General features: G+C 52.5%; 1 protein-coding gene across 6 annotated transcripts in view; it reads right to left on the bottom strand.

The window, feature by feature from the left end:
* The window catches only part of KATNIP (katanin interacting protein), a 194,319-nt gene that overhangs the window by 120,495 nt on the left and 55,085 nt on the right, over positions 1 to 18,739 (bottom strand). For 4 of the 6 annotated variants that reach the window (XM_060124302.1, XM_060124303.1, XM_060124304.1 and 1 more), the window contains 2 exons: positions 17,753 to 17,850; positions 5,443 to 5,574 (listed from right to left, as the gene is read on the bottom strand). In XM_060124302.1, coding sequence (XP_059980285.1) covers positions 5,443 to 5,574; positions 17,753 to 17,850 — 230 coding nt within the window. Of the gene's footprint in view, positions 1 to 5,442; positions 5,575 to 17,752; positions 17,851 to 18,739 lie in introns of those variants that run through there. The other 2 variants (XM_060124306.1, XM_060124307.1) reach the window with 2 other exon arrangements.

Raw genomic sequence — 18,739 nt, 5'->3', positions numbered from 1 at the left:
CAATGATATTCACAACAGACCCTGCCCAAAAACAGCTTAGCGCAATTCCCGGCCTGTGATTGTTAATTTTATGGAACAAGGAGTCCTGGGGTCTGGGCTTCCAGTCTGGGCTTCTCTGAGGCCTTGGTGAGCAACATCAGTTCTCATCCCTCAGTTTCTTCAAACTATAAAATGAGAATGAAAATTCCTAGCAAGTAACTTGCAGGGTTAATGAATGCAGTGATGGATGTTATACACTCCACACAGTGCTAGGTACTGAGTAAGTGCTCATTTAATGTGAGCTTTTACTATCATTAAAGAAAATAATGGCATTAAGTCAAGCCTCTTGTGTGTTGTTTGAAATCTTCTGGTGGGTAGGCCAGAGGTTTTTTGTTAACATCCAATCCTGTTGTGATCTGTGTTGTTTTCCCAGGTGTAAATGGAGACTCTCTCGTGGGGTCTATCCTATGGCCCAGCTGCTTGGTATGAAGACCCTGGCCCCTGACAGTTAGGATGTGAAAGTCCATCTTACCATTACATCCTGAATATTTAAGAGGATCCCTTCTCTGTCTATACTGATTGGAGGGTTGGGGCGTCCATGTACATTCAGAAGGGAGAAATTAAAATCACAGGGCGTGGTGCTGATGGGAGATTTGGTATCCTAGGGGCAAGCAGAGAGAACTGGGCATAGTAAAAGAAACTTACGTCCCTGGAGATGTATGGGGTCCTCTTTCTCTCTCTTGGTCTCTATGCCTCCCTAAGTCATTCTCGCTCTTAAAGCTCATCTGATCAAACTCATCCCTGATTTACCAACACCGTTGCAGGAACACAGCTGGTAAGTGGTCCGGGATTCACACTCTGGCCACCAACAACCTAAACAGTGCTCAGAGCCACTGGGTTCAGATGGCTGAGTGAGTACTGGTGTGGTAAGATGGCCCTGGCATGTTGTTGATTAAAAACAGTGGGGCTATCAAATAGCCTGGATAGTATAATCCCATTTATGTGGAAAGAACAATAAAAGATCAAGAAAAGGGACTTCCCTGGTGGTGCAGTGGTTAAGAATCCACCTGCCAATGCAGGGGACATGGGTTCGAGCCCTGGTCTGGGAAGATCCCACATGCCACGGAGCAACTAAGCCCGTGCGCCACAACTACTGAGCCCGCGTGCCACAACTACTGAAGCCCGCTCACCTAGAGCCCGTGCTCCGCAAGAGAAGCCACTGCAATGAGAAGCCCGCGTACCACGACGAAGAGTAGCCCCCGCTCGCCGTAACTAGAGAAAGCCCGTACGCAGCAACGAAGACCCAATAATAAATAAATAAACAAATAAATTTTTTTAAAAAGGCACTCGCTCAAAGGTTATTTATATGGCAATCTGAAACAGCAGAAGTTCCCAAGCAACAGAACTGCCCTAAAAAACGATCCTTCCTTTTTTAAGTCTCACCATTGAAATTAATGAAGGGTGACTGAAGGGATTTGCTGAGGAGCCCTGCCGGGGACAAAGTGGGGCAGGCTGGTCCACTGAGGGATGCTCCACCAGTGATGGCGCAGCCCCATAATCTACACTGTACCGACAGGTGGGTGAGCCTTCATGGACCACAGCAGAGTCCACATGTGGCAGCCCTGCCGGCGGCACACGGGTTAAGACAGGCCTTTAATTGTTGTATGTGTCAGCAAGTAACAATGACTTCAAAACACTGAATTGTAATTGTGGCCAAATATCCAATTCACGCCACTCCAGGATCTACACAATGGAAAGAAAAACTCAGAGAAGGTATTCCAGAAGATGCCGGAGTGGGCCAATCTTCTTCCCATCACCTGTCACGCTCTCAGGGACTGATAAGATAATGCAAAAAATACCACTCATTGGGAACAGGCCAGGACTGGAACATTCCAGATCAACTATCTCATCTTGGATATAATTAATATATACTTTCAAGGAAAATAATGAATATATGCAATTTTTAGTCTGGATGGTAATATACCCACCTATTCACGGCACTAATCTCTGGGGCAGTGGGATTACGAGAGGACTTTTATTTTCTGTGTTATCATTTGAATTTTTAACATTGATCATGCATTGTCAGGAAAAAAAGGATACCTTAATAATAGAAAAAAAAATGTGTACTTTCATTCCTGGTTCTTAAATGGAGCCGAAAGCATTTAAATGGAGCCTTATTATCCATTGTAACACATACCCCAAGGCAAGCCAACATAACCAAGACCTGGCACTTAGGCAGAACTCTCTGGAAAGAAAGAGGTGTCCTCCTTTCCCTGGAGTTGTTAAGCTACAATGGCTTACAAAACCCTACGATGGCTTCTCCTCTGACTCAAAGTAGAATCCCTCACCTTTAGCGCAGCCCTCAAAGCCCAGTGCCATCTAAGCCTTGGCTACGTCTCTGGCCTCACCCCCTCTTCCTTGTCCCCTTGCTCACTCACCTCCAGCCACACTGGCCTCCCTGCTGTCCTCCCTCCTCGGGGCCTCTGCACCTGTTGCTCCCTGTGTGTGGAAGCTCTTCTCTACCTACTCACTCCCTGGCTTCCTTGAGGCCCCTGCTCACACAGCACCTCATCAAGGGTAAGCCCCGTCCTCCCATATCACATGGCAGCCTCTGCCCACATTCTCTAGCCCCTTACTCTGCCCTAGTTCTCTTTCAAGCCCGATCATCTGCTGGCATATTATGTACTTGTCTGTTTTAGCTTCAGCGTCTAGATGGTGCCTGGGGCATGGTGGGGACTGTGGTACGTGCAGCACACACTTGTCTAAGGGGACAGCTACCCCCCAGCTCCACTCGCAGCTGTCATTTAAGAATGTAATTCCTAAATCTTTCGACTTTTCAAGAGAAACCCCCAATTCAGATTTTGACATGAACTCTCCTGATTCTTAAATGTCAGCGAGTAATTCACATCTTTTAAAAAGGCACAGTCAGCGGGGGTGAAGGCCAACAGAACACGTCTGCATATGCGGGTCTGTGAACTCAGAGTGCCAAGAAATTGAAGTTCACTAAGGATCTGACTGAAGGCAAAAAGGCTGGTGTGTTTCAACAGTGAAGGTCAGATGAAAAGTACACATGCGGACAGCAATTCCTTTTGCTCCATTTCAGACTGCACTTGCAAACAGTGTGAGGGGGGCTGAGTATACGTAGCCAGGCATTATTTTTCCTTCTCTGTTCAGATTGCATCTATTAAGGCTTCTGTCTTTGCCAAAAACTGGCGTGGCCATTTCACTCTTTCACTTAGCAGGAAAATAACTCTAAGGGGAAACTAACTGTGAAGGCTTACGGAGTGCCCCCCTCAAGCTGGGGAGAAAAAGGGAAGGAAGAAATACAATCAGGCACTCACAGTGGAGAAAATTAATTGCGGGTGAGCAGGGAGATGCTGATTCAGAGCACGCTCACGCAGGAACGCTAATGGAGCTTAATAGCTTGTGAGGGACAGGCTGCGTGGTGTTGCAGGGAGCTTGGAAGCTTGCAAAAGAAGGAAGACTGTATATGTTCAATTAACAGGCGGTACCAAATGGCCAAAGGAGGAGAGGACGAGCATGCCTCCTGCTTGAAGGGCATGCATGCGTTCTGAGACAGGGGGCGGGGCTAGGGTTGCAACAGACTGAACTTGGCTTCAAACCCGCCTCCCTAAGGGAAGCTGAGGGCTGTTTGCACAGACTGATCCTGAGCAGAGAACCTTTTGGTTGATTCAAAAGCATGTGTGTGTGTGTGTGTGTGTGTGTGTGTGTCTGTCTGTCTGTCTGTCTGTCTGTGTCGTGTGGGAGGTGCATGTTGAGGGCAATAAAGTCCACGATTTTTCCCACTGTAAAAATCCCATTTCTGTGGACTGTTTTTAAGGAAACAAGGTCTTTGGGTCCTTCCATAGAAAAGGACTTTTTTTTTTCCAGGAAGACAAAAATTTGCAATTAACTTTAACTTTCAGATTTTTTGCAGCCGGAATGTGAAACAAAGTGATCCCCTGCTCCTTAAATCGTCCTTCCTTTACAAGCAAAGAAGGAAACACCAACATGCAATGGTGATCAGAGGAATGTTTCCTGGATGACATTCCCGTCTCCTTTTTGAGTTGTTTTCATTTCAGAAAAGCAGGTTTTTGGTACAGAAGGTCACATGCGGAAGGAAGTCTGTCCTCCTGGTGAGGCTCTGGAATCTGCAGCCCGGGTCTGTGGCTGAACAGTCTCATTCTGGCAAATGGGGCAGGACTGGCTTAGCAACTTGACTCTGCCTCCTCTCTAAAATTTAGCTTGTATATAACCATGGAGATAATTTACATACTCATTCTAATTATAAGAGTGATGCCCTTGAAATAAAATTCAACTCTCCATCCCTACCCGTGCCAGGTCTGCCCCTCTACCCCGCCAACCTCATCGCCTTCTAACTCCCCTTGGCTCACATCACATCTACATCATGCACCCTTGAACAAGCCCAGCCTCAGGTCATCCGTGCCCGCTGTTCCCTCCGCCTGGAATGCTTTTCCCATTGCTGGCTCCAAAGCCGGCTCCTTCTTATCCATCAAGTTTCAGCTGAAACATCATACCTGAGAGAGGAGTTCCTTCCCTCTCTACCGTCTAATACTCCCTCTCTCCCATGCTGTCTGATCTCCTGGCTGTCCCATCTCCCCTTTCTGTTTTGTTTTCCTAGAACGTATCAATACCTGAAATCGCATTATTTATTTCTTGGTTTTATTCTTTATTGTCTGTCTCTCCCTCGGGAACATGAGTTGTTAAGAATAGGCCCCTTGTCAGTTTTGTTCATTTCTGCATCTCTGGTGCCTAGGACACAGCCTGATGCTCAAAAGTAGGTACCCAACAAATGCTTGTTGAATGGGAGACTGGGGTTTACTGTTGCAATTCCAAGGATTTCAGAAATGAAATGACAATTTGAGGAAGGGGAGTGAAACACCCCATGGTCAACCCTGTGAGTTGCTACACGGCCAGGGACTCTGAGCTACAGCTACACAGGGCCTCTGGGTGTTGCCATGTGTGGTTTCTGGTGCCGTGGCAGGAGGGGGAGGGGGCGCAGATATTCAAAATATTTAACAACAGGTTTAGGCATACAGATGTGGACAGGCTGAGTATCAGCTCGGCTTACCTATCCTTACCTCCCTGGCCCTCACACTCTTATCCAGCTTTTCGGAACCAGGTAAATGTCACTCCCTCCAGGAAGCCTTCCTAGATACTCTCCCTCCTGGTCCCGCTATGCCCTGCCCCACCTCTCAGCTCCCTCTTGCGGTAAAGGGATTATATGCTTTTGCCTCTTTTGGGTCAGACACCAGCCTTGCTGACCTTTGGACACTGGGTCCCTCCCTAGCAGAGCGTCTAGCACAAGATTTGTTTGCTTGTTAAAGTGCGGGAAATAAATGCAAGAGTGAAGGAAGGCAAGGGCTCGCAAAGGAAGGAATAAGTAACTGTTAGAAAGCACCCCCGAGAGCCGCTATAGCCCCGAGCTGAGGCCAGTCCTACCTGTGGACGATCCCCAGGAGCATCCTCTGCCTTGACAATCACACCCCCACGTGGCTCACAGTCTTCAGAATAGTCCAGAGGAGGCTCGATGTGGAGCCGCGGGCCAGCTTCTGTTCTGATCTGCACAGATTTCTATACACAAAAAGTCAGACTGTTTCAGATACAGTGAAACGAACCTCTTGTTTCCTCCGAGGGGCAAGCACTGTAGGGGTTCGCTGCACATGACAGCAGCCAGGTCGGGGTGCACCTGGCCCGGTGTCATCCCGGGAAGGCCAGCTGGATGGGTCACGCCACTTCCACTCAAGCCTTTACTGGTTCTTACTGCCCAAAGTGTGCTCAGTAGAATTTTTCAGTAACTTTTTTGGTTTGAAATAACTTATCAGTAGAATTTTAGTGGGTGCTAAACTTCCCCAAATGGGTTTTGTGATCTAAATGAGTTTAGGAAAGCCCGGGTTTTGGGCCAGGACTTCTCAGGGCCTTTAATGGGCCCCCTCACCCCCTTCTCCACACACACTGTGGATATCCTAAAACAGAATACAGATGGAACATACCCCAAACTTTTGGGGCCATGGAAACTGTGTGGTGGGGCCTCTTCCTCCTAGCACTCCCTGGATCATTCTTTAGGATACCCATCCTTTGGCCTGGTGTGGCAGCCCACAGGCTGTCCCTGGAATGTCCGTTTCCCCTTTCTCTCTTGTACTGAGTCTCCAGATGTTCAAGTGATGCTCCCAGCATCCCCTGCGGCTGGGAGGGAGCAGGTGAACACGTTCTGGTCCGTGATGTGTGTGGGTGGGTGAGAGGGGCATGTACATCTTTGAAGTTGTGCCCGGAAAGGGAAGGGGAGAGCCCCCCCCTTGCCCTGCCCCCCTTCCTGCCGACTGCTGAGGACTGTGGGGAGGGGGCGACAGCTGGAGGATGCTGGAGTGACAAAAGAGGTTGTGCTGGGGTTCCTCCGTGAACTCTCAGAGCAAGGTGACTGCCCACCGCTAACCTGTCAAGAGACATCAACTTTCATGTTGTTTAAGCCAATATTTGGATCTCCTTGCTTTAGGAGTCAGACCTGTACCCTAAATGGTGTATACCTGGTATGTGAAGGTCTCTACAACATGGCCCCAACCGATCTTTCCCGCATTGATTCCCACACATACATTCACACACCTGACACCTGGGCCAAGCAAAATTGCTTCCTGTACCCCGAATATCTGCAGCCCAGCACCCATTCCCCAGCCTGCAGGAAAGGTCTCCCTCATTTTCCTCCAGGCCCCATTTCCCTCCCTGACTCAGTCCACATGTGGCCCAAGGGAGGGTGGGAATGTGACTCAGGCCTGGCCAATCAGCCCATTCCATCCCTCACAATACGCCTGGCCAGCGGTTCAGGGACGGGAATGGACCTAAGGCAGCCAATGACAGTAGCTCCTGCTACAGCTGTCGGAGGAGGTGCTCTCTTCCTACAGGGGTGCTAAGCTACAGGGAGGCACCCCAGGAGCTGCTGGGGACCATTGTGCCCCTTCCACAGAGATAAAGAGAGCTGAAAGAGTGAAGCAGAGTCCTGGTGGATTTGTTCAGAACCCCTGGATCCAGCCATGCCTGAAGGAAGACATCGCTGAAGCTTCCTCTCTTTTGCTTAAGCCAATGTGAATAGGGTTTATGTTGCTGGTGACACAGTCCTGACTCTCGCCTGGGCCCCAGACTCCCCCACCTCTGTGCCTTTGCTCATGCTGTTCTCCCGACGTTAAGGCCGTTCTTTCAAATCTTCTCCATGTACCCAAGTCCTATCTAAACTTTGGAGACACTCCCTGACCACCCAATAGCTACCCATGGCCCTCTCCATCCTGACTTAACGGAGCCCCGATTCTATCGAGTCGGCGTTGTTCCCCTTTAAGATGGTCGTGTCGGACCACCCAATAGCTACCCATGGCCCTCTCCATCCTGACTTAATGGAGCCCCGATTCTATCGAGTCGGCGTTGTGCCCCTTTAAGATGGTCGTGTCGCTGGAGGCCCTTGCAGCTGGGAAGGCGTGTGAGGCAGATGTGAGCGGCTGGAGGAGCCGCCGAGGAAGCCACTGTTGCCCTGTTAATCAAGACTCACTCAGGGGGACTTCCCTGGTGGTGCAGTGGTTAAGAATCCGCCTGCCAATGCAGGGGACACGGGTTCGAGCCCTGGTCCACGAAGATCCCACATGCCACAGAGCAACTAGGCCCGTGTGCCACAACTACTGAGCCTGTGCTCTAGAGCCCGCGAGCCACAACTACTGAGCCCGTGTGCCACAGCTACTGAAGCCCGTGGGCCTAGAGCCCGTGCTGTACAACAAGAGAAGCCACCGCAATGGGAAGCCCATGCACCACATCAAAGAGTAGCCCCCGCTCGCCGCAACTAGAGAAAGCCTGTGCGCAGCAACGAAGACCCAACGCAGCCAAAAAAAAAAAAAAGACTCACTCAGGGACACAGGATTTTTGCCCATTATCTTTCTATCCTTCTTCCTGATGGAATGTGGATGTAACATTTGGGAGCAGGGTAGCCATTTTGTGAGAATAAGAAAGAAAGCCATGTGCTAAGGACGGCAAAACCAAAGGAGCCTGGGTCCCTGGGGGCATCATCCACCCGTCCTAGCAGCCTGGCTGCCTCCAAATGCCTTGTTCGTGTCAGAGGAAGAACAGCAACAGTCTTTAAGCACCAGTGGTTCAGTGTCCATTATGTGCAGCTGAGCTGCACCCTAGTGGATAACCCTCCTTTGGGCACTCGTCACTCTTTGTGGCTGTTTTAGAGTTGCTCACATGTGGTTTAGGGCCTGGGTTCTAAATTCAGGCAGACGGGTTCGATCCCTGGCACTGTGATGATTATTCCCTGTGCAGCCCTGGGCGAGTCATGGACCCTCGCTGGGCACCGGTTTCCACATCTGTCAGAGTGGCACTAATGACATCTTCCTCGCAGAACTGCCATGAGGATGACTCGTGGTGATGGGCTGAGCCCTTGGCGAGGGGCTGTGATGAGCAGCGCAGTGGGGCTGCACCATTCACCTTAGGTGACATGAAGTCTACACAGGGGGCCAGACCTCCCCCCAAGGGTATGTTTCATCCACCATGGACCCAGGACCAAAGTACCTGGGTAGTCAAGCAAAGAAGCCACCACCGGTCCAGCCTTGGCTGTGCTAGACTTGGTAAGCGAGGCTGGGGCCTGTGTGAGGCGGGCCAGGTGCCCAGGGAGCAACGTCTAAGGAGGCGTTCCCTATGTGTTAGGCCGCGCCCGTGCACAAGTCCGAGAGCCAGGGCCTCCTTAAACGTCACTCTGAGAGTCAGAAGAGGTCCACCAAGCCACGTGGACTGGACCTGCTTCCCCGCCGAGGGACAGTCAAGGGTGATTTAGAGCTTGCATTTCCCCCGATGCCGCAGCGTAAGAACCCTCCACCCCCGGGGTGAGATTCAGCTTCCCCACAAGCTTAGTGAAACGAGCTATTACTATATCTAGATGATGAGGATGGTGAGCCTTGCTGACCTGCGGGACTCTCGTGGGTTAGGACGGACGTTCTTTCTCATCGCGTCCACGCCGCCCGCACTCCCACCCCACCCCCTGCCGTCACCTGGGGCATCAAGTCACTTAATGCAGAGCGGGTGCCACTCCAAGAGCTTCGGGGGCCTTTGCTCACTTAGTCCTCACAGCCATCCCAGGGGGAGACCGGGGCACAAGGGTGTAAGCCACGTGGCCAAGGCCACACAGCTAGGAAGCCACGGACCTGGATCTGAACCCCAGCAGCGTGGCTCCAGAGGCCTTATTCGAAAACAGGGATGAGCCAGTTTCCTGTAAAGAATAGACCAGCCCTGCGGTCTCTGCTACAACCGCCAACTGCTCCACTGTAGCTCAGAGCAGCCCTGGGCGGTGCCGACATAAATGGGCGCGGCTGTGTCCCCAGAACACTGGATTTACAGAAACAGGCTGTGGCCGGATTTGGCCCCGGGGCTGTAGTTTTCTGACTGACCCCAGTCCTGCACCTCGACGCTGTATTGTCCCCAACAGGCAAGTGAAGAAGAAATGTACCCAGCCTGGGCCACAGTGGCCTTTGGGGAGAACAAGGAGGGATTCAAGAATTTCCTGAGACTATTTAGCACTAAAGGGGCAGGGGCTGGGCTCTAGATCATTCCAGGAAAAGGCCTTGGAGAGTGTAAGAGGCAGAAAAAGGCAGGTAGGGAGCCCCCCGTCGGAGAACGGGGAGGCAGAGGTGCACGAGGAAGGGGCCCTGGGACACTTTTCCTTCCACGGGCGATCCCGCCTTGTGGCGATGCTCGCCAGACTCCAAGTGCGCCTTGCTCTTTCTGGAACTGCACCTTCCACCCATCTTCCTTTTGGCCGTCGGCCTCGCTGCCCTGGGCTCTGGCCTCCCGTGTGGTGGCACTGCCTCCCAGGCTTTGTCAACTCGCTCTCAGAGAGTCTGTTGGCGCCAGCAGTGGGCACCACGTGGAGGGCGGGCACCACGGAATCCACAGGCCTGGGCCTTTCCAGGCCAAGAGGCTCCTGGGGGCTTTCCCGCCTTGGACCAGGATGAAGCTGTGAAGGCTTTGAAGTTCATGGCTGGGATGGGTGTTCCACAGTGTGCTCCTCCCTCCTCCCGGAAACCACTCAGTGACGTTCAAATGTTGGGAAGGGGCTTCCCTGGTGGCGCAGTGGTTGAGAGTCCGCCTGCCGATGCAGGGGACGCAGGTTCGTGCCACGGTCCGGGAAGATCCCACATGCTACGGAGTAGCTGGGCCCGTGAGCCATGGCCGCTGAGCCTGTGCGTCCGGAGCCTGTGCTCCGCAACGGGAGAGGCCATGGCAGTGAGAGGCCCGTGTACCGCAAAAAAAAAAAAAAAAAGTTGGGAAGAAACAGTCCAAGAGCGGAGAAGGGAAGGAGGAGGGGGAACAGAGCGAGGACCACTGGGCACGGGGCCCAGACTTGGGGCGCAGCCTGGCTCCTCCATGGGTTTCTGTTCCTTTCTCTGGAAAGGGAGGGGTGGGACGAGGATCCAGGGACCAGCAGCATTGGCTTCTCCTAGGAATTTGTGAGAAATGCAAAGTTTCAAGCCCCACCTCAGATGCAGGAATCAGAATCTGCATTTTACCAAGAACCCGGGTGATTTATATGCACATTAAAGTTGGCGAGGTGTGAGATCAGGAGGTCTGTGAGGTTTTGTGGTGGGCACTATTGCTTCTGCCTGTCCGGCATGCGTTCCCCTGTCTTCTGGTAAAAGTAGCCTGGTTTTCTTTTGGGAAATCCTCCCTTTCCCCACTCCCAACCCAAGCATTCATGTACATCCAGGGGTGGGTAGAGCACATGACCCAGGCCTGGCCACTCTGAGCATTAGATCCTGCTGGCCCACGGTCTCTGGGTGATTGGTTTAGGGAAGCCAAAGAAATGTAACAGCAGGTGAAAGAATGTAAGTTGGGAGCTGCTGGTGGCCATCTTGGTTCACCCAGGGCAACATGGGAAAAAGCAGAGTTGGGTGATGGTGAATGAGCCCTGCTACATTGTCTGAGCACCTGGATCCAGCCATACCTGAAGTGGGAATTCCCACTGGCAAGTAAGAGAGTTGAGATTAATGCAGCTCTACTGGTCTGATCTTAATTATAAATACGAGAAGGCACTCCAGCGTCCAAGGAGAAGAGTCCATGTGTGTCTCTCTGTGCTGCAGCTTTTCCGTCCTCCCTCCAAGGAGCTTAGCACAACCGCTCACCTCACCAAGATATCAGGAGACAGGTTTGCAATAGGCATTAAGGAACAATCAGCAAGTCCTTACCAAGTGCTAACTGCATACTAGGCTCTGGAAACATGTCAAGATATAAAATAATTTTTAAACCAATGTCCGGGCCTCAAGGAACCCACCCAGCACACATAACGGAAAATGTGTTTATGAAGCAACATGTGACAAAATTAATGCGGTCCAGAAAGAGTGTCTAAACACTGAGTGGGTGCTGGAGAGCGAAATAAATAGTCTCTCCATCTGGCCGGCTCTCCCGCCCCAGCCCCAGGGAGGTGCCTCTACCCACATCGGGAGGAGATGGCAAGCAGCCCCGCCCATACGAGGACGCCCACCTGCTGCTGAGGAGAGCGAGGTGGCAGGTTCCAACCCAGTCCCTGGGCTCACCCACCCGCTCCCTGTCTCCCACCTTCACGCCCTTGCGAAGATGATGCCCAAGCTTCTGGCTGGCTCCCCGCTCGGCACACCACTTTACCCAGAGTGGGTGTTTCTAAGCGGCTGCTCTCTCCTGCCTACTTGCAAGTGCCCAGACCTGATACTCCCTTGCGGTATCGACCATATACTGGAACAGGGTTTAAAAGCCCTCATGCCTAAACACCCGTGTTCCAGTTTGCCAGCCCAAGGCCAGCTTGTTCTGTCCTCAGCCACACTCAGCCCAGTCTCGTGCTCAGAGTTTTTTGTGTGTATTGCCACCCCTCTTAGCAAAGTATTCTAAGAGGTCTGCATTAACGCTTATTATCAGTTAGAAAAAAAGAGCAAGCCTGGGGGTGCCCTGGATGGTTGCACAGGTTGTGCAGTATGTAAACGGCTCCCTCTAGAGGTGGGAGAGCTCTGAAGATACTGACAGAGCCAGCTTTGGGTTGGGGTGGGGAATAAATCGACCTTATTTGAGATGTTCTTCCCGGATCTGTCTGATCTCTTACAAATAACAGCATTCGCGTGCTGACAGTCTGTGTCAAGCAAGGTCACTGTGAAGCCTGATGCTTTATGGGTTGTTTCATTTATGGTCCTCACTGCAGGGGTTTTCAAAACTCAGAAAAAAGAAGAAAACAAAGGGAAGGGCCCCACACGCTTCACATTTTCATTCACGAGCTTTCCTGGAGGTGTTTAAGCTGCCTGGCCCCCAACAGGAAAGCGGATATGGCAGCAGAGCGAGGACAAAGCCTTTGCTTTAATAACTGCAATGAACTTGCTTTCCAGGCCTTTAAGGAAAGCCCACCCCACAGTAAATCGCTGGAAGGCCAATCCCTTCACTACCAATTTAATGCTAAGAGCCGATGACGTTCATCAACTCTGACAGCATTTTGGTAAACGACGGCTCTGTTGATTAGGCCTCTGTCCACCCAAGTATTACAAGTCTGAGGAAGCCATAAATCTTCATCCACTGGTAGCAGCAGGAGAGATCTAAGGCCGAGAAGCAGTGGGGGAAAAAAGGACAGCACCAACAAGAGCCATTTATCACCACCAGCCCGATCCACAGCGCAGGCGGCCGCTCGGAAGCCCAGCCCAGCGTCGCCAACTGCCTCCCTGGCTCCCCCAGCACTGGAGAGTCAGGGAAGGGTTTTACGGGTGGAGCGGTCAGCATCTCGCCCAGCATTTGGATGACTCTCTGACCTTCTGGCCCAGGTATCCTCAGGCCCGTGCACCTGCGGCAGCCCCTTCCATCAGGGCAGCTCCACCCAAAAGCGCTTCCTAGTTGGTGGGCAAGACCCTAAGCTGGCAACTCTATTCTACCGGAAGAGGCATCGGGCTTGGTCAGTGGAAAGGTTACGTGGGACTCAAGAGAGTTTAGGGGGCCGCTCAGAGAAACGGGCAAGGTGACAAGTCGGAGGGGGCGGGGATGCAACAGGGAGAAAGTGGTGCTGGCTGGGGGCTGGCTGTGACCGCTGTGTCCCCGGCTGACCCGGCCGCGGCCTGTGTGAACACACCCAGTGACTGTGCGGCCCCACCTGTCCCTCCTGCTGGGCACAGCACACAAGAGGACTGGGTCAGGGCTATGGTCCCTCTCCTGATGGGGTGGCTTTTGAGAACTGGCCACCAGTGGCCACTGGAGATTCTACTGCCTCGGCCACTCTGCCTGACCTTGGCCGCCTCCAAGGGCAGTGGTACCCATCCAAAAGGATGGAGATAGAGAGACCGCCTTCCTGTCTATCCTTCGCACCCCCAAATCTGTCTCCATGTACTTTCCACCATGGAGAAATTTTCTGCTTTACTCCACTTCTTGGGGCCAGAGGAAGCCCATCCGTTCCCTCCTCCTCTTGACAGTAACAGTGCAGCTGGCAAATCGAGTCTATTTACTGTCCTGCCTACAGCCTCCTCGGCGAGAAGGTGGGGACCCAGCCCCTGCTCAGGGGACAGCTCTAGGGCAGGCAGGCTTTGAGTCGTCTGACCTGGTCCCCACCTCCAGTCCCGGCCGACTGAGGCCTGAGCGGGCGCCTCGTCAGGCTGACCGGCAGGCCAGGCCGTGACCTGAGTAACAAAGACGAGCTGAGAGACTCAGAAGGTCTCTCTCTTGGAAAATTTCAACAAACGAATACTGAGGGAGATAAAAACTGTGACCTGGAGAAAGCTGAAATGAGAAGGGGAAGCTGGGGGAAGGGAGCAGGTGCAAGGGTGGGGCTGGGGAAGGTAGGGAGAGAGAAAGGGCCCGTTAGGCTTACCGGGAGCCCTGCTTCACAGCCCCCACCTGGTCCTCCCGTGCAAACGCTGCGGATGTATCCAAAACAGGAACCCAACACACAAGTCTCCTGCTGAAAACCCTCCAGGGGAGTCCTCACGTGTAATGAAACGCAAGCTCCTTTCTGGGGTCTTCTAGAGCCCCGACCCGCACGCCATAGCTGGCCTAGCCTGCCTCACTTACTGCTCTGACCCCAGCACCTGCAAGTGTCCAGTAGATGGTCCCGGAATGAATGAAGGACTGAACGAGTGAAGGAAGCCTCTGGAGTGCAGAGCCGCCCTCGGCATCTGCATGCCTCTCAGCTGATTACAACCATCACTACCGTTTACTGTCGGCTTCCTCTGTGCCAGGCACCAGTTGGTGCGTTCTACAAACACTGGTTCGCTCACTCAGCCCTCAGCAACTACCCGCTGAGGAGGGTACCATTACCAGCCCCACTTACAGATGAGAAGACAAGCCACTTATCCAGGGCCGTACAGCCAGCAACTGGTAGAGCTGAGGCTTTGAACCCAGGCCGCTGGGTTCCTGAGTCTGTGCTCTTAACCATCTGGACTTGTCTGTCACCTGCCTCCAGGTGCTCCTACCTGAGGGAGCCGACAGCCCCTGCTGACGGACCGCCCGTGACACATACGATACACACATTCCTTCCCAGCAGCCCTGGGAGGCTTTACGGATGCTGAGCGCGAAGCTCGGAGAGGCCACGTGGCTGGCTCCGGGGCACACAGCTAGTAAGCTGTTTGTCTGACTCCAAAGCCCATTCCCTTCTACTCTCCAGGGGCCCAGGTTCAAACGCCCCAGTGAGCCAGGTGGGGAATGGCAAAGGGGGAGGCTGCTGGGGATAAGAGGAGCAGCAGCCAGAGCACGATGACAAACTGCAACTACCACTCGGCCTCGGCGCTGGGGCTCTAAAGGGAGTGGTGGGGACCACGGCAAACAGGGCTGTTCGCTGTCTAAACTGGGAACCGCCACTCGGGTGGCAGCCTTCTGGGCGGCGGCCCAGCACGGGGGCCAGATCTTCCCATTTCCCTAGGCAAGGAGGAATCGAACTTTTAAAACAATGTGTAAAATATTTTGAATTTAAATGTTACCAAGTGATTAAGTCTTTTTAAACTGTGTAAGTCCAAAAACCATTATCTGGGGGGCCAGTTCAGCCCACAGGCTTCAAGCTGTTAACTTTCAGAGTCTACCGGGCTAGCCCTCCGTATGTTGGAGAACAGCTGTTGCACCTTTCCCCCAGGATAAGCAGTGGCCATGTCTTCACAGTCGGTTCTTCCAGGGCAGGAACTGAGCCTGATTTTTGTGTTTTGTTTTGCGGTACGTGGGCCTCTCACTGTTGTGGCCTCTCCCGTTGCGGAGCACAGGCTCCGGACGCGCAGGCTCAGCGGCCATGGCCCACGGGCCCAGCTGCTCTGCGGCATGTGGGATCTTCCCGGACCGGGGCACGAACCCGTGTTCCCTGCATCGGCAGGCGGACTCCCAACCACTGCGCCACCAGGGAAGCCCTCCTGATTTTTGTTTTTTAACCCCCGAGCCTTGCAGAGTGCCTGGCCCGCGGTAATACCTGTCCGCTAACTTAATGGATGGCTTCTCTCATCATATGGCTCCCAGTCCACTCACCACCACTTCTGAAGGTTCCCGGGTTTGTCTCACTCTGAGGGCTGGTCCCCAAAGGACTGTGTGTGGGTAGAACAGAGTCGACGCGAAGGTGGGGGGGTGGCCCCCCAGCACCCACTCCGCTCTCCTCCAAGGGTGCCTCTCAGCTCAGTAGAGGCTGGAAAGCCAGACAGTGCATTTCCCAACCTCCCTCCCAGCTGGGGTCTGGATTTGACATGGATGCAGCAGATCAGATGGCCTCATGGAAGGCAGGGACAGCAGAAGGAAGTGAGGTGGGAAGGAGGGGACACACGCTGGCTGTTTCTGTGCTAAGCATGTGGCAGAGGCCATGAGTGTTTTCATCCATGTCCCACCCTGGCTGGATGAGCTGTGAGCAAGGTCTTTCTTCAAAGTGTCGCTCTAGCAGACACAGCATCACTCTGAGGCCAATGGTTGTGGCACTGGCTTCCTGATTCCTGGATCACAGCTCAGGTGACACATTCCTGAGGCTGATCCCCACCTTCCCTCCTGTGTCCTAGGTAGCAGCTTTCCTGGTAGGTCCGCGTTAGGATGCTGGGTACCATTCCTGGAGGCCTGGCTCAGAGCCCATCCTCTCGCTGGATGCAAGCACCCAATTCCCTGCCTTCCATTCATTTATGCTTCAAATAGCCTGAGAGGTCTCTGTTGTTAGCACTGACTGACCCCTGACGGATGCGGTACAGAAGGCCAATTACAGCCTTCATGGCATCAGAAAGCCAGGAAATTAGCCATGATTAGGCCCTGTGAAGTGTGGGAGCACAGGGAGAGACTGCGGAGGGATGCTAATTAATCTTAGGCCAAGTCTTTAAATTGCACAGACTCTGGGGTCAGCCATTAAGTCACAGTCTAAGATGCAAATATGGCTCCTGATAATAGAAGGCACTCAAAACAGCCAGGAGAACTCTCTGAAGTGCCAAGTGGAGAAAGGCCTCATTATTGGGAAATTAACATTCATTGCTGGGGACAAAGGGAAGCCTCCAGGCTGTGTGCCCTGAAGGCCTTGCTCATCAGCATCCAGATGAGGCTTGGGAGTTAGCTGGCAGGAACGCCCCTCCCCATTGCATCAGAGACCCACAGACGTCCCTGCAGAGAAGGGAGGACCACTGGGTTTGGAGTCACAGGTCCAGGGTGCAAACCTCAGCCTACGTCCTCCCTTAGCATCTATGGGAGCAAGTCCCCTTATTACCTCTCTGCTCTCTGGGCCTCAGTTTCTTCAGTGGCACAATGAGGATACTTACGTACCTCCAGGGTTATTGCAAAGATGGCGGATAAAGCGTAGGAAAGTATTTACCATAGACCCATACGTATGGGCAGTGTGAAATGTTATAAAGCAGTACTTCCCAATCCCATTACAAAGGATGAACATACACACGCACACACGCGCACACACACACACACACACACACACACACAGAGATATACATATATATATATATATATACATATACATATACTTATACGTATGTATATGTTGCTTAAGCCTCATCTCAGACCAAGTGAGAATCCCAGGTGATGCGAATGTGCAGTGGGGGTCCCACTGGTCCCAAGTAAGGCTGAGTAACTGCGGGGAGGTGTCAGGACTATATGAGCAAGGACACCGAGCCTGGAGCCACAGATCTAGATTTGAGTCTTGACTCTGCCACTTCCGAGTGGTTGACCTTGGAAAGCTCACTTAACTTTTCTGAGCTCTCGTGTCCTCAGCATCATGAAAAGAGGAGGGACTTTGGAATTTATCCTAGAGGTCTGCTGTGAGGGTAAAGGAGGGGAGTCACGTGGGAGCTTAGCTCACGCCTGGTACTGACTTGCCAGCTTGGTACTGGCAAGCTGCCAGGTCAGCAGCATCGGCAGCAATCCGAAGAGCATCTCAGGTCTGTGGGGCAGGGGTTTTGTCTTATCCACCCACCGCATCCATGGCATCTAAGACCATGCCTGGCACATCACAGGTGCTCAGTACAAAACAGCTGTACGAATACATAATCATGACAGGGCTGTGAGTCTGACCTGTGATGCTCCGGACTGGGGCTGGGGTGGCCCCAGCCAGAAGGGAGGATCATGCCACAGAGTGGGCTGGAGGGTCCCCAGGGCTCCTTTGCTCTCCAGAGGCCAGTGCCACAGGCAGAGAAGGCACCATGGCAGTGCCCAGCCAGACCCAACCCCTGCCCGTGGGGATTCCAAATGCCCTGATTATGTTTCTATTCTCACAATAACCCTGCTGCTTATTCTAAAGTGTGAGCTGGGGCCACCGCCTTGCCTCTGCCCAGGGTTTCCACACCTGGTACCATCCTCGGCGCTGGACTTTGCTGGGGGCCGTCCGTGAATTGCGTCTTAAAGTTTCTTCAGCTTCTCGAAACAGGGTTTTTCGTCCGCAATCTGCACCAGAGATGAGGGAAAGAGACTTGGTGAGGCCCCGGAGACGAGCCCACACTGATGGTGGTTTTGTAACTTACATCTACAATGCCCGTCAGGGTGCCCAGAGTCTTGTATGTGAAGCAATACACTTTTGTAGCACTGTTTGTAGCCAAAAGGCATCAGGAAACAAGCTAAATGCCCAACAAAAAGGGATGGGGTATCAGTCACAGCACCTCTGTGCTATGAAACAGTAGGTATGTTCCTGAATTGGGCAGGTCTATGTACAAAAGGAACAATCTCTAAGATACAGAAGCAGGGTACATAGGACAGGGCGCACAACAGACCAGCATTAGTATAAAAGAGGGGTGAGGGGAGAGAGATACGTTGAATGAGTAAATATACTGCTGGGCACCCAAGTACAGAGATTCCTGTTATCTGCACCTCCCTGAAACCTGGACCAGGAAAGGCCGGCTTCTCCTAACTAGCAGGTCAGCCAGACTCTTCCCCCATGAAAGCTAGGAGAGTCCATCCCATTTCCCTCTTTGCCCTGGGGGCTAGGAAACTCATGCTAAACTCTAAGCAGAAATGCAGTGGCTCTCCTAGGGGAAGATTTGAAGACACCACTTTCTCCTTTTATCCCCTTGTTGTTGTATTGACTTTTACTGTCTATTAATAGCTTGGGATCTTACCATACCTGTGAGGCAATGAATTAGAACACAAGTCAAGATTATCGTGTGCTGGACACTTTACACTTCTTATGTTGTTTAATCCTCCTGGGAAGCCTGTAAGGTGGGCATAATTACTCCCATTTTACAGAAGAGGAAACTGAGGGTCAGAGAGGACCCAATTGCCAGAGGTCTCAAAGCTAGAAAGTGGCAGAACAGGGTTTGAACCCAACCCTGCCTTGTTC

This window comes from Lagenorhynchus albirostris, chromosome 15 (genome assembly GCF_949774975.1).
Source record: "Lagenorhynchus albirostris chromosome 15, mLagAlb1.1, whole genome shotgun sequence".
NCBI classification, from domain to species: Eukaryota; Metazoa; Chordata; class Mammalia; order Artiodactyla; family Delphinidae; genus Lagenorhynchus; species Lagenorhynchus albirostris.
Note: the sequence above shows the minus strand (reverse complement) of the source record. Positions and strands in the feature narration are given on the sequence as shown.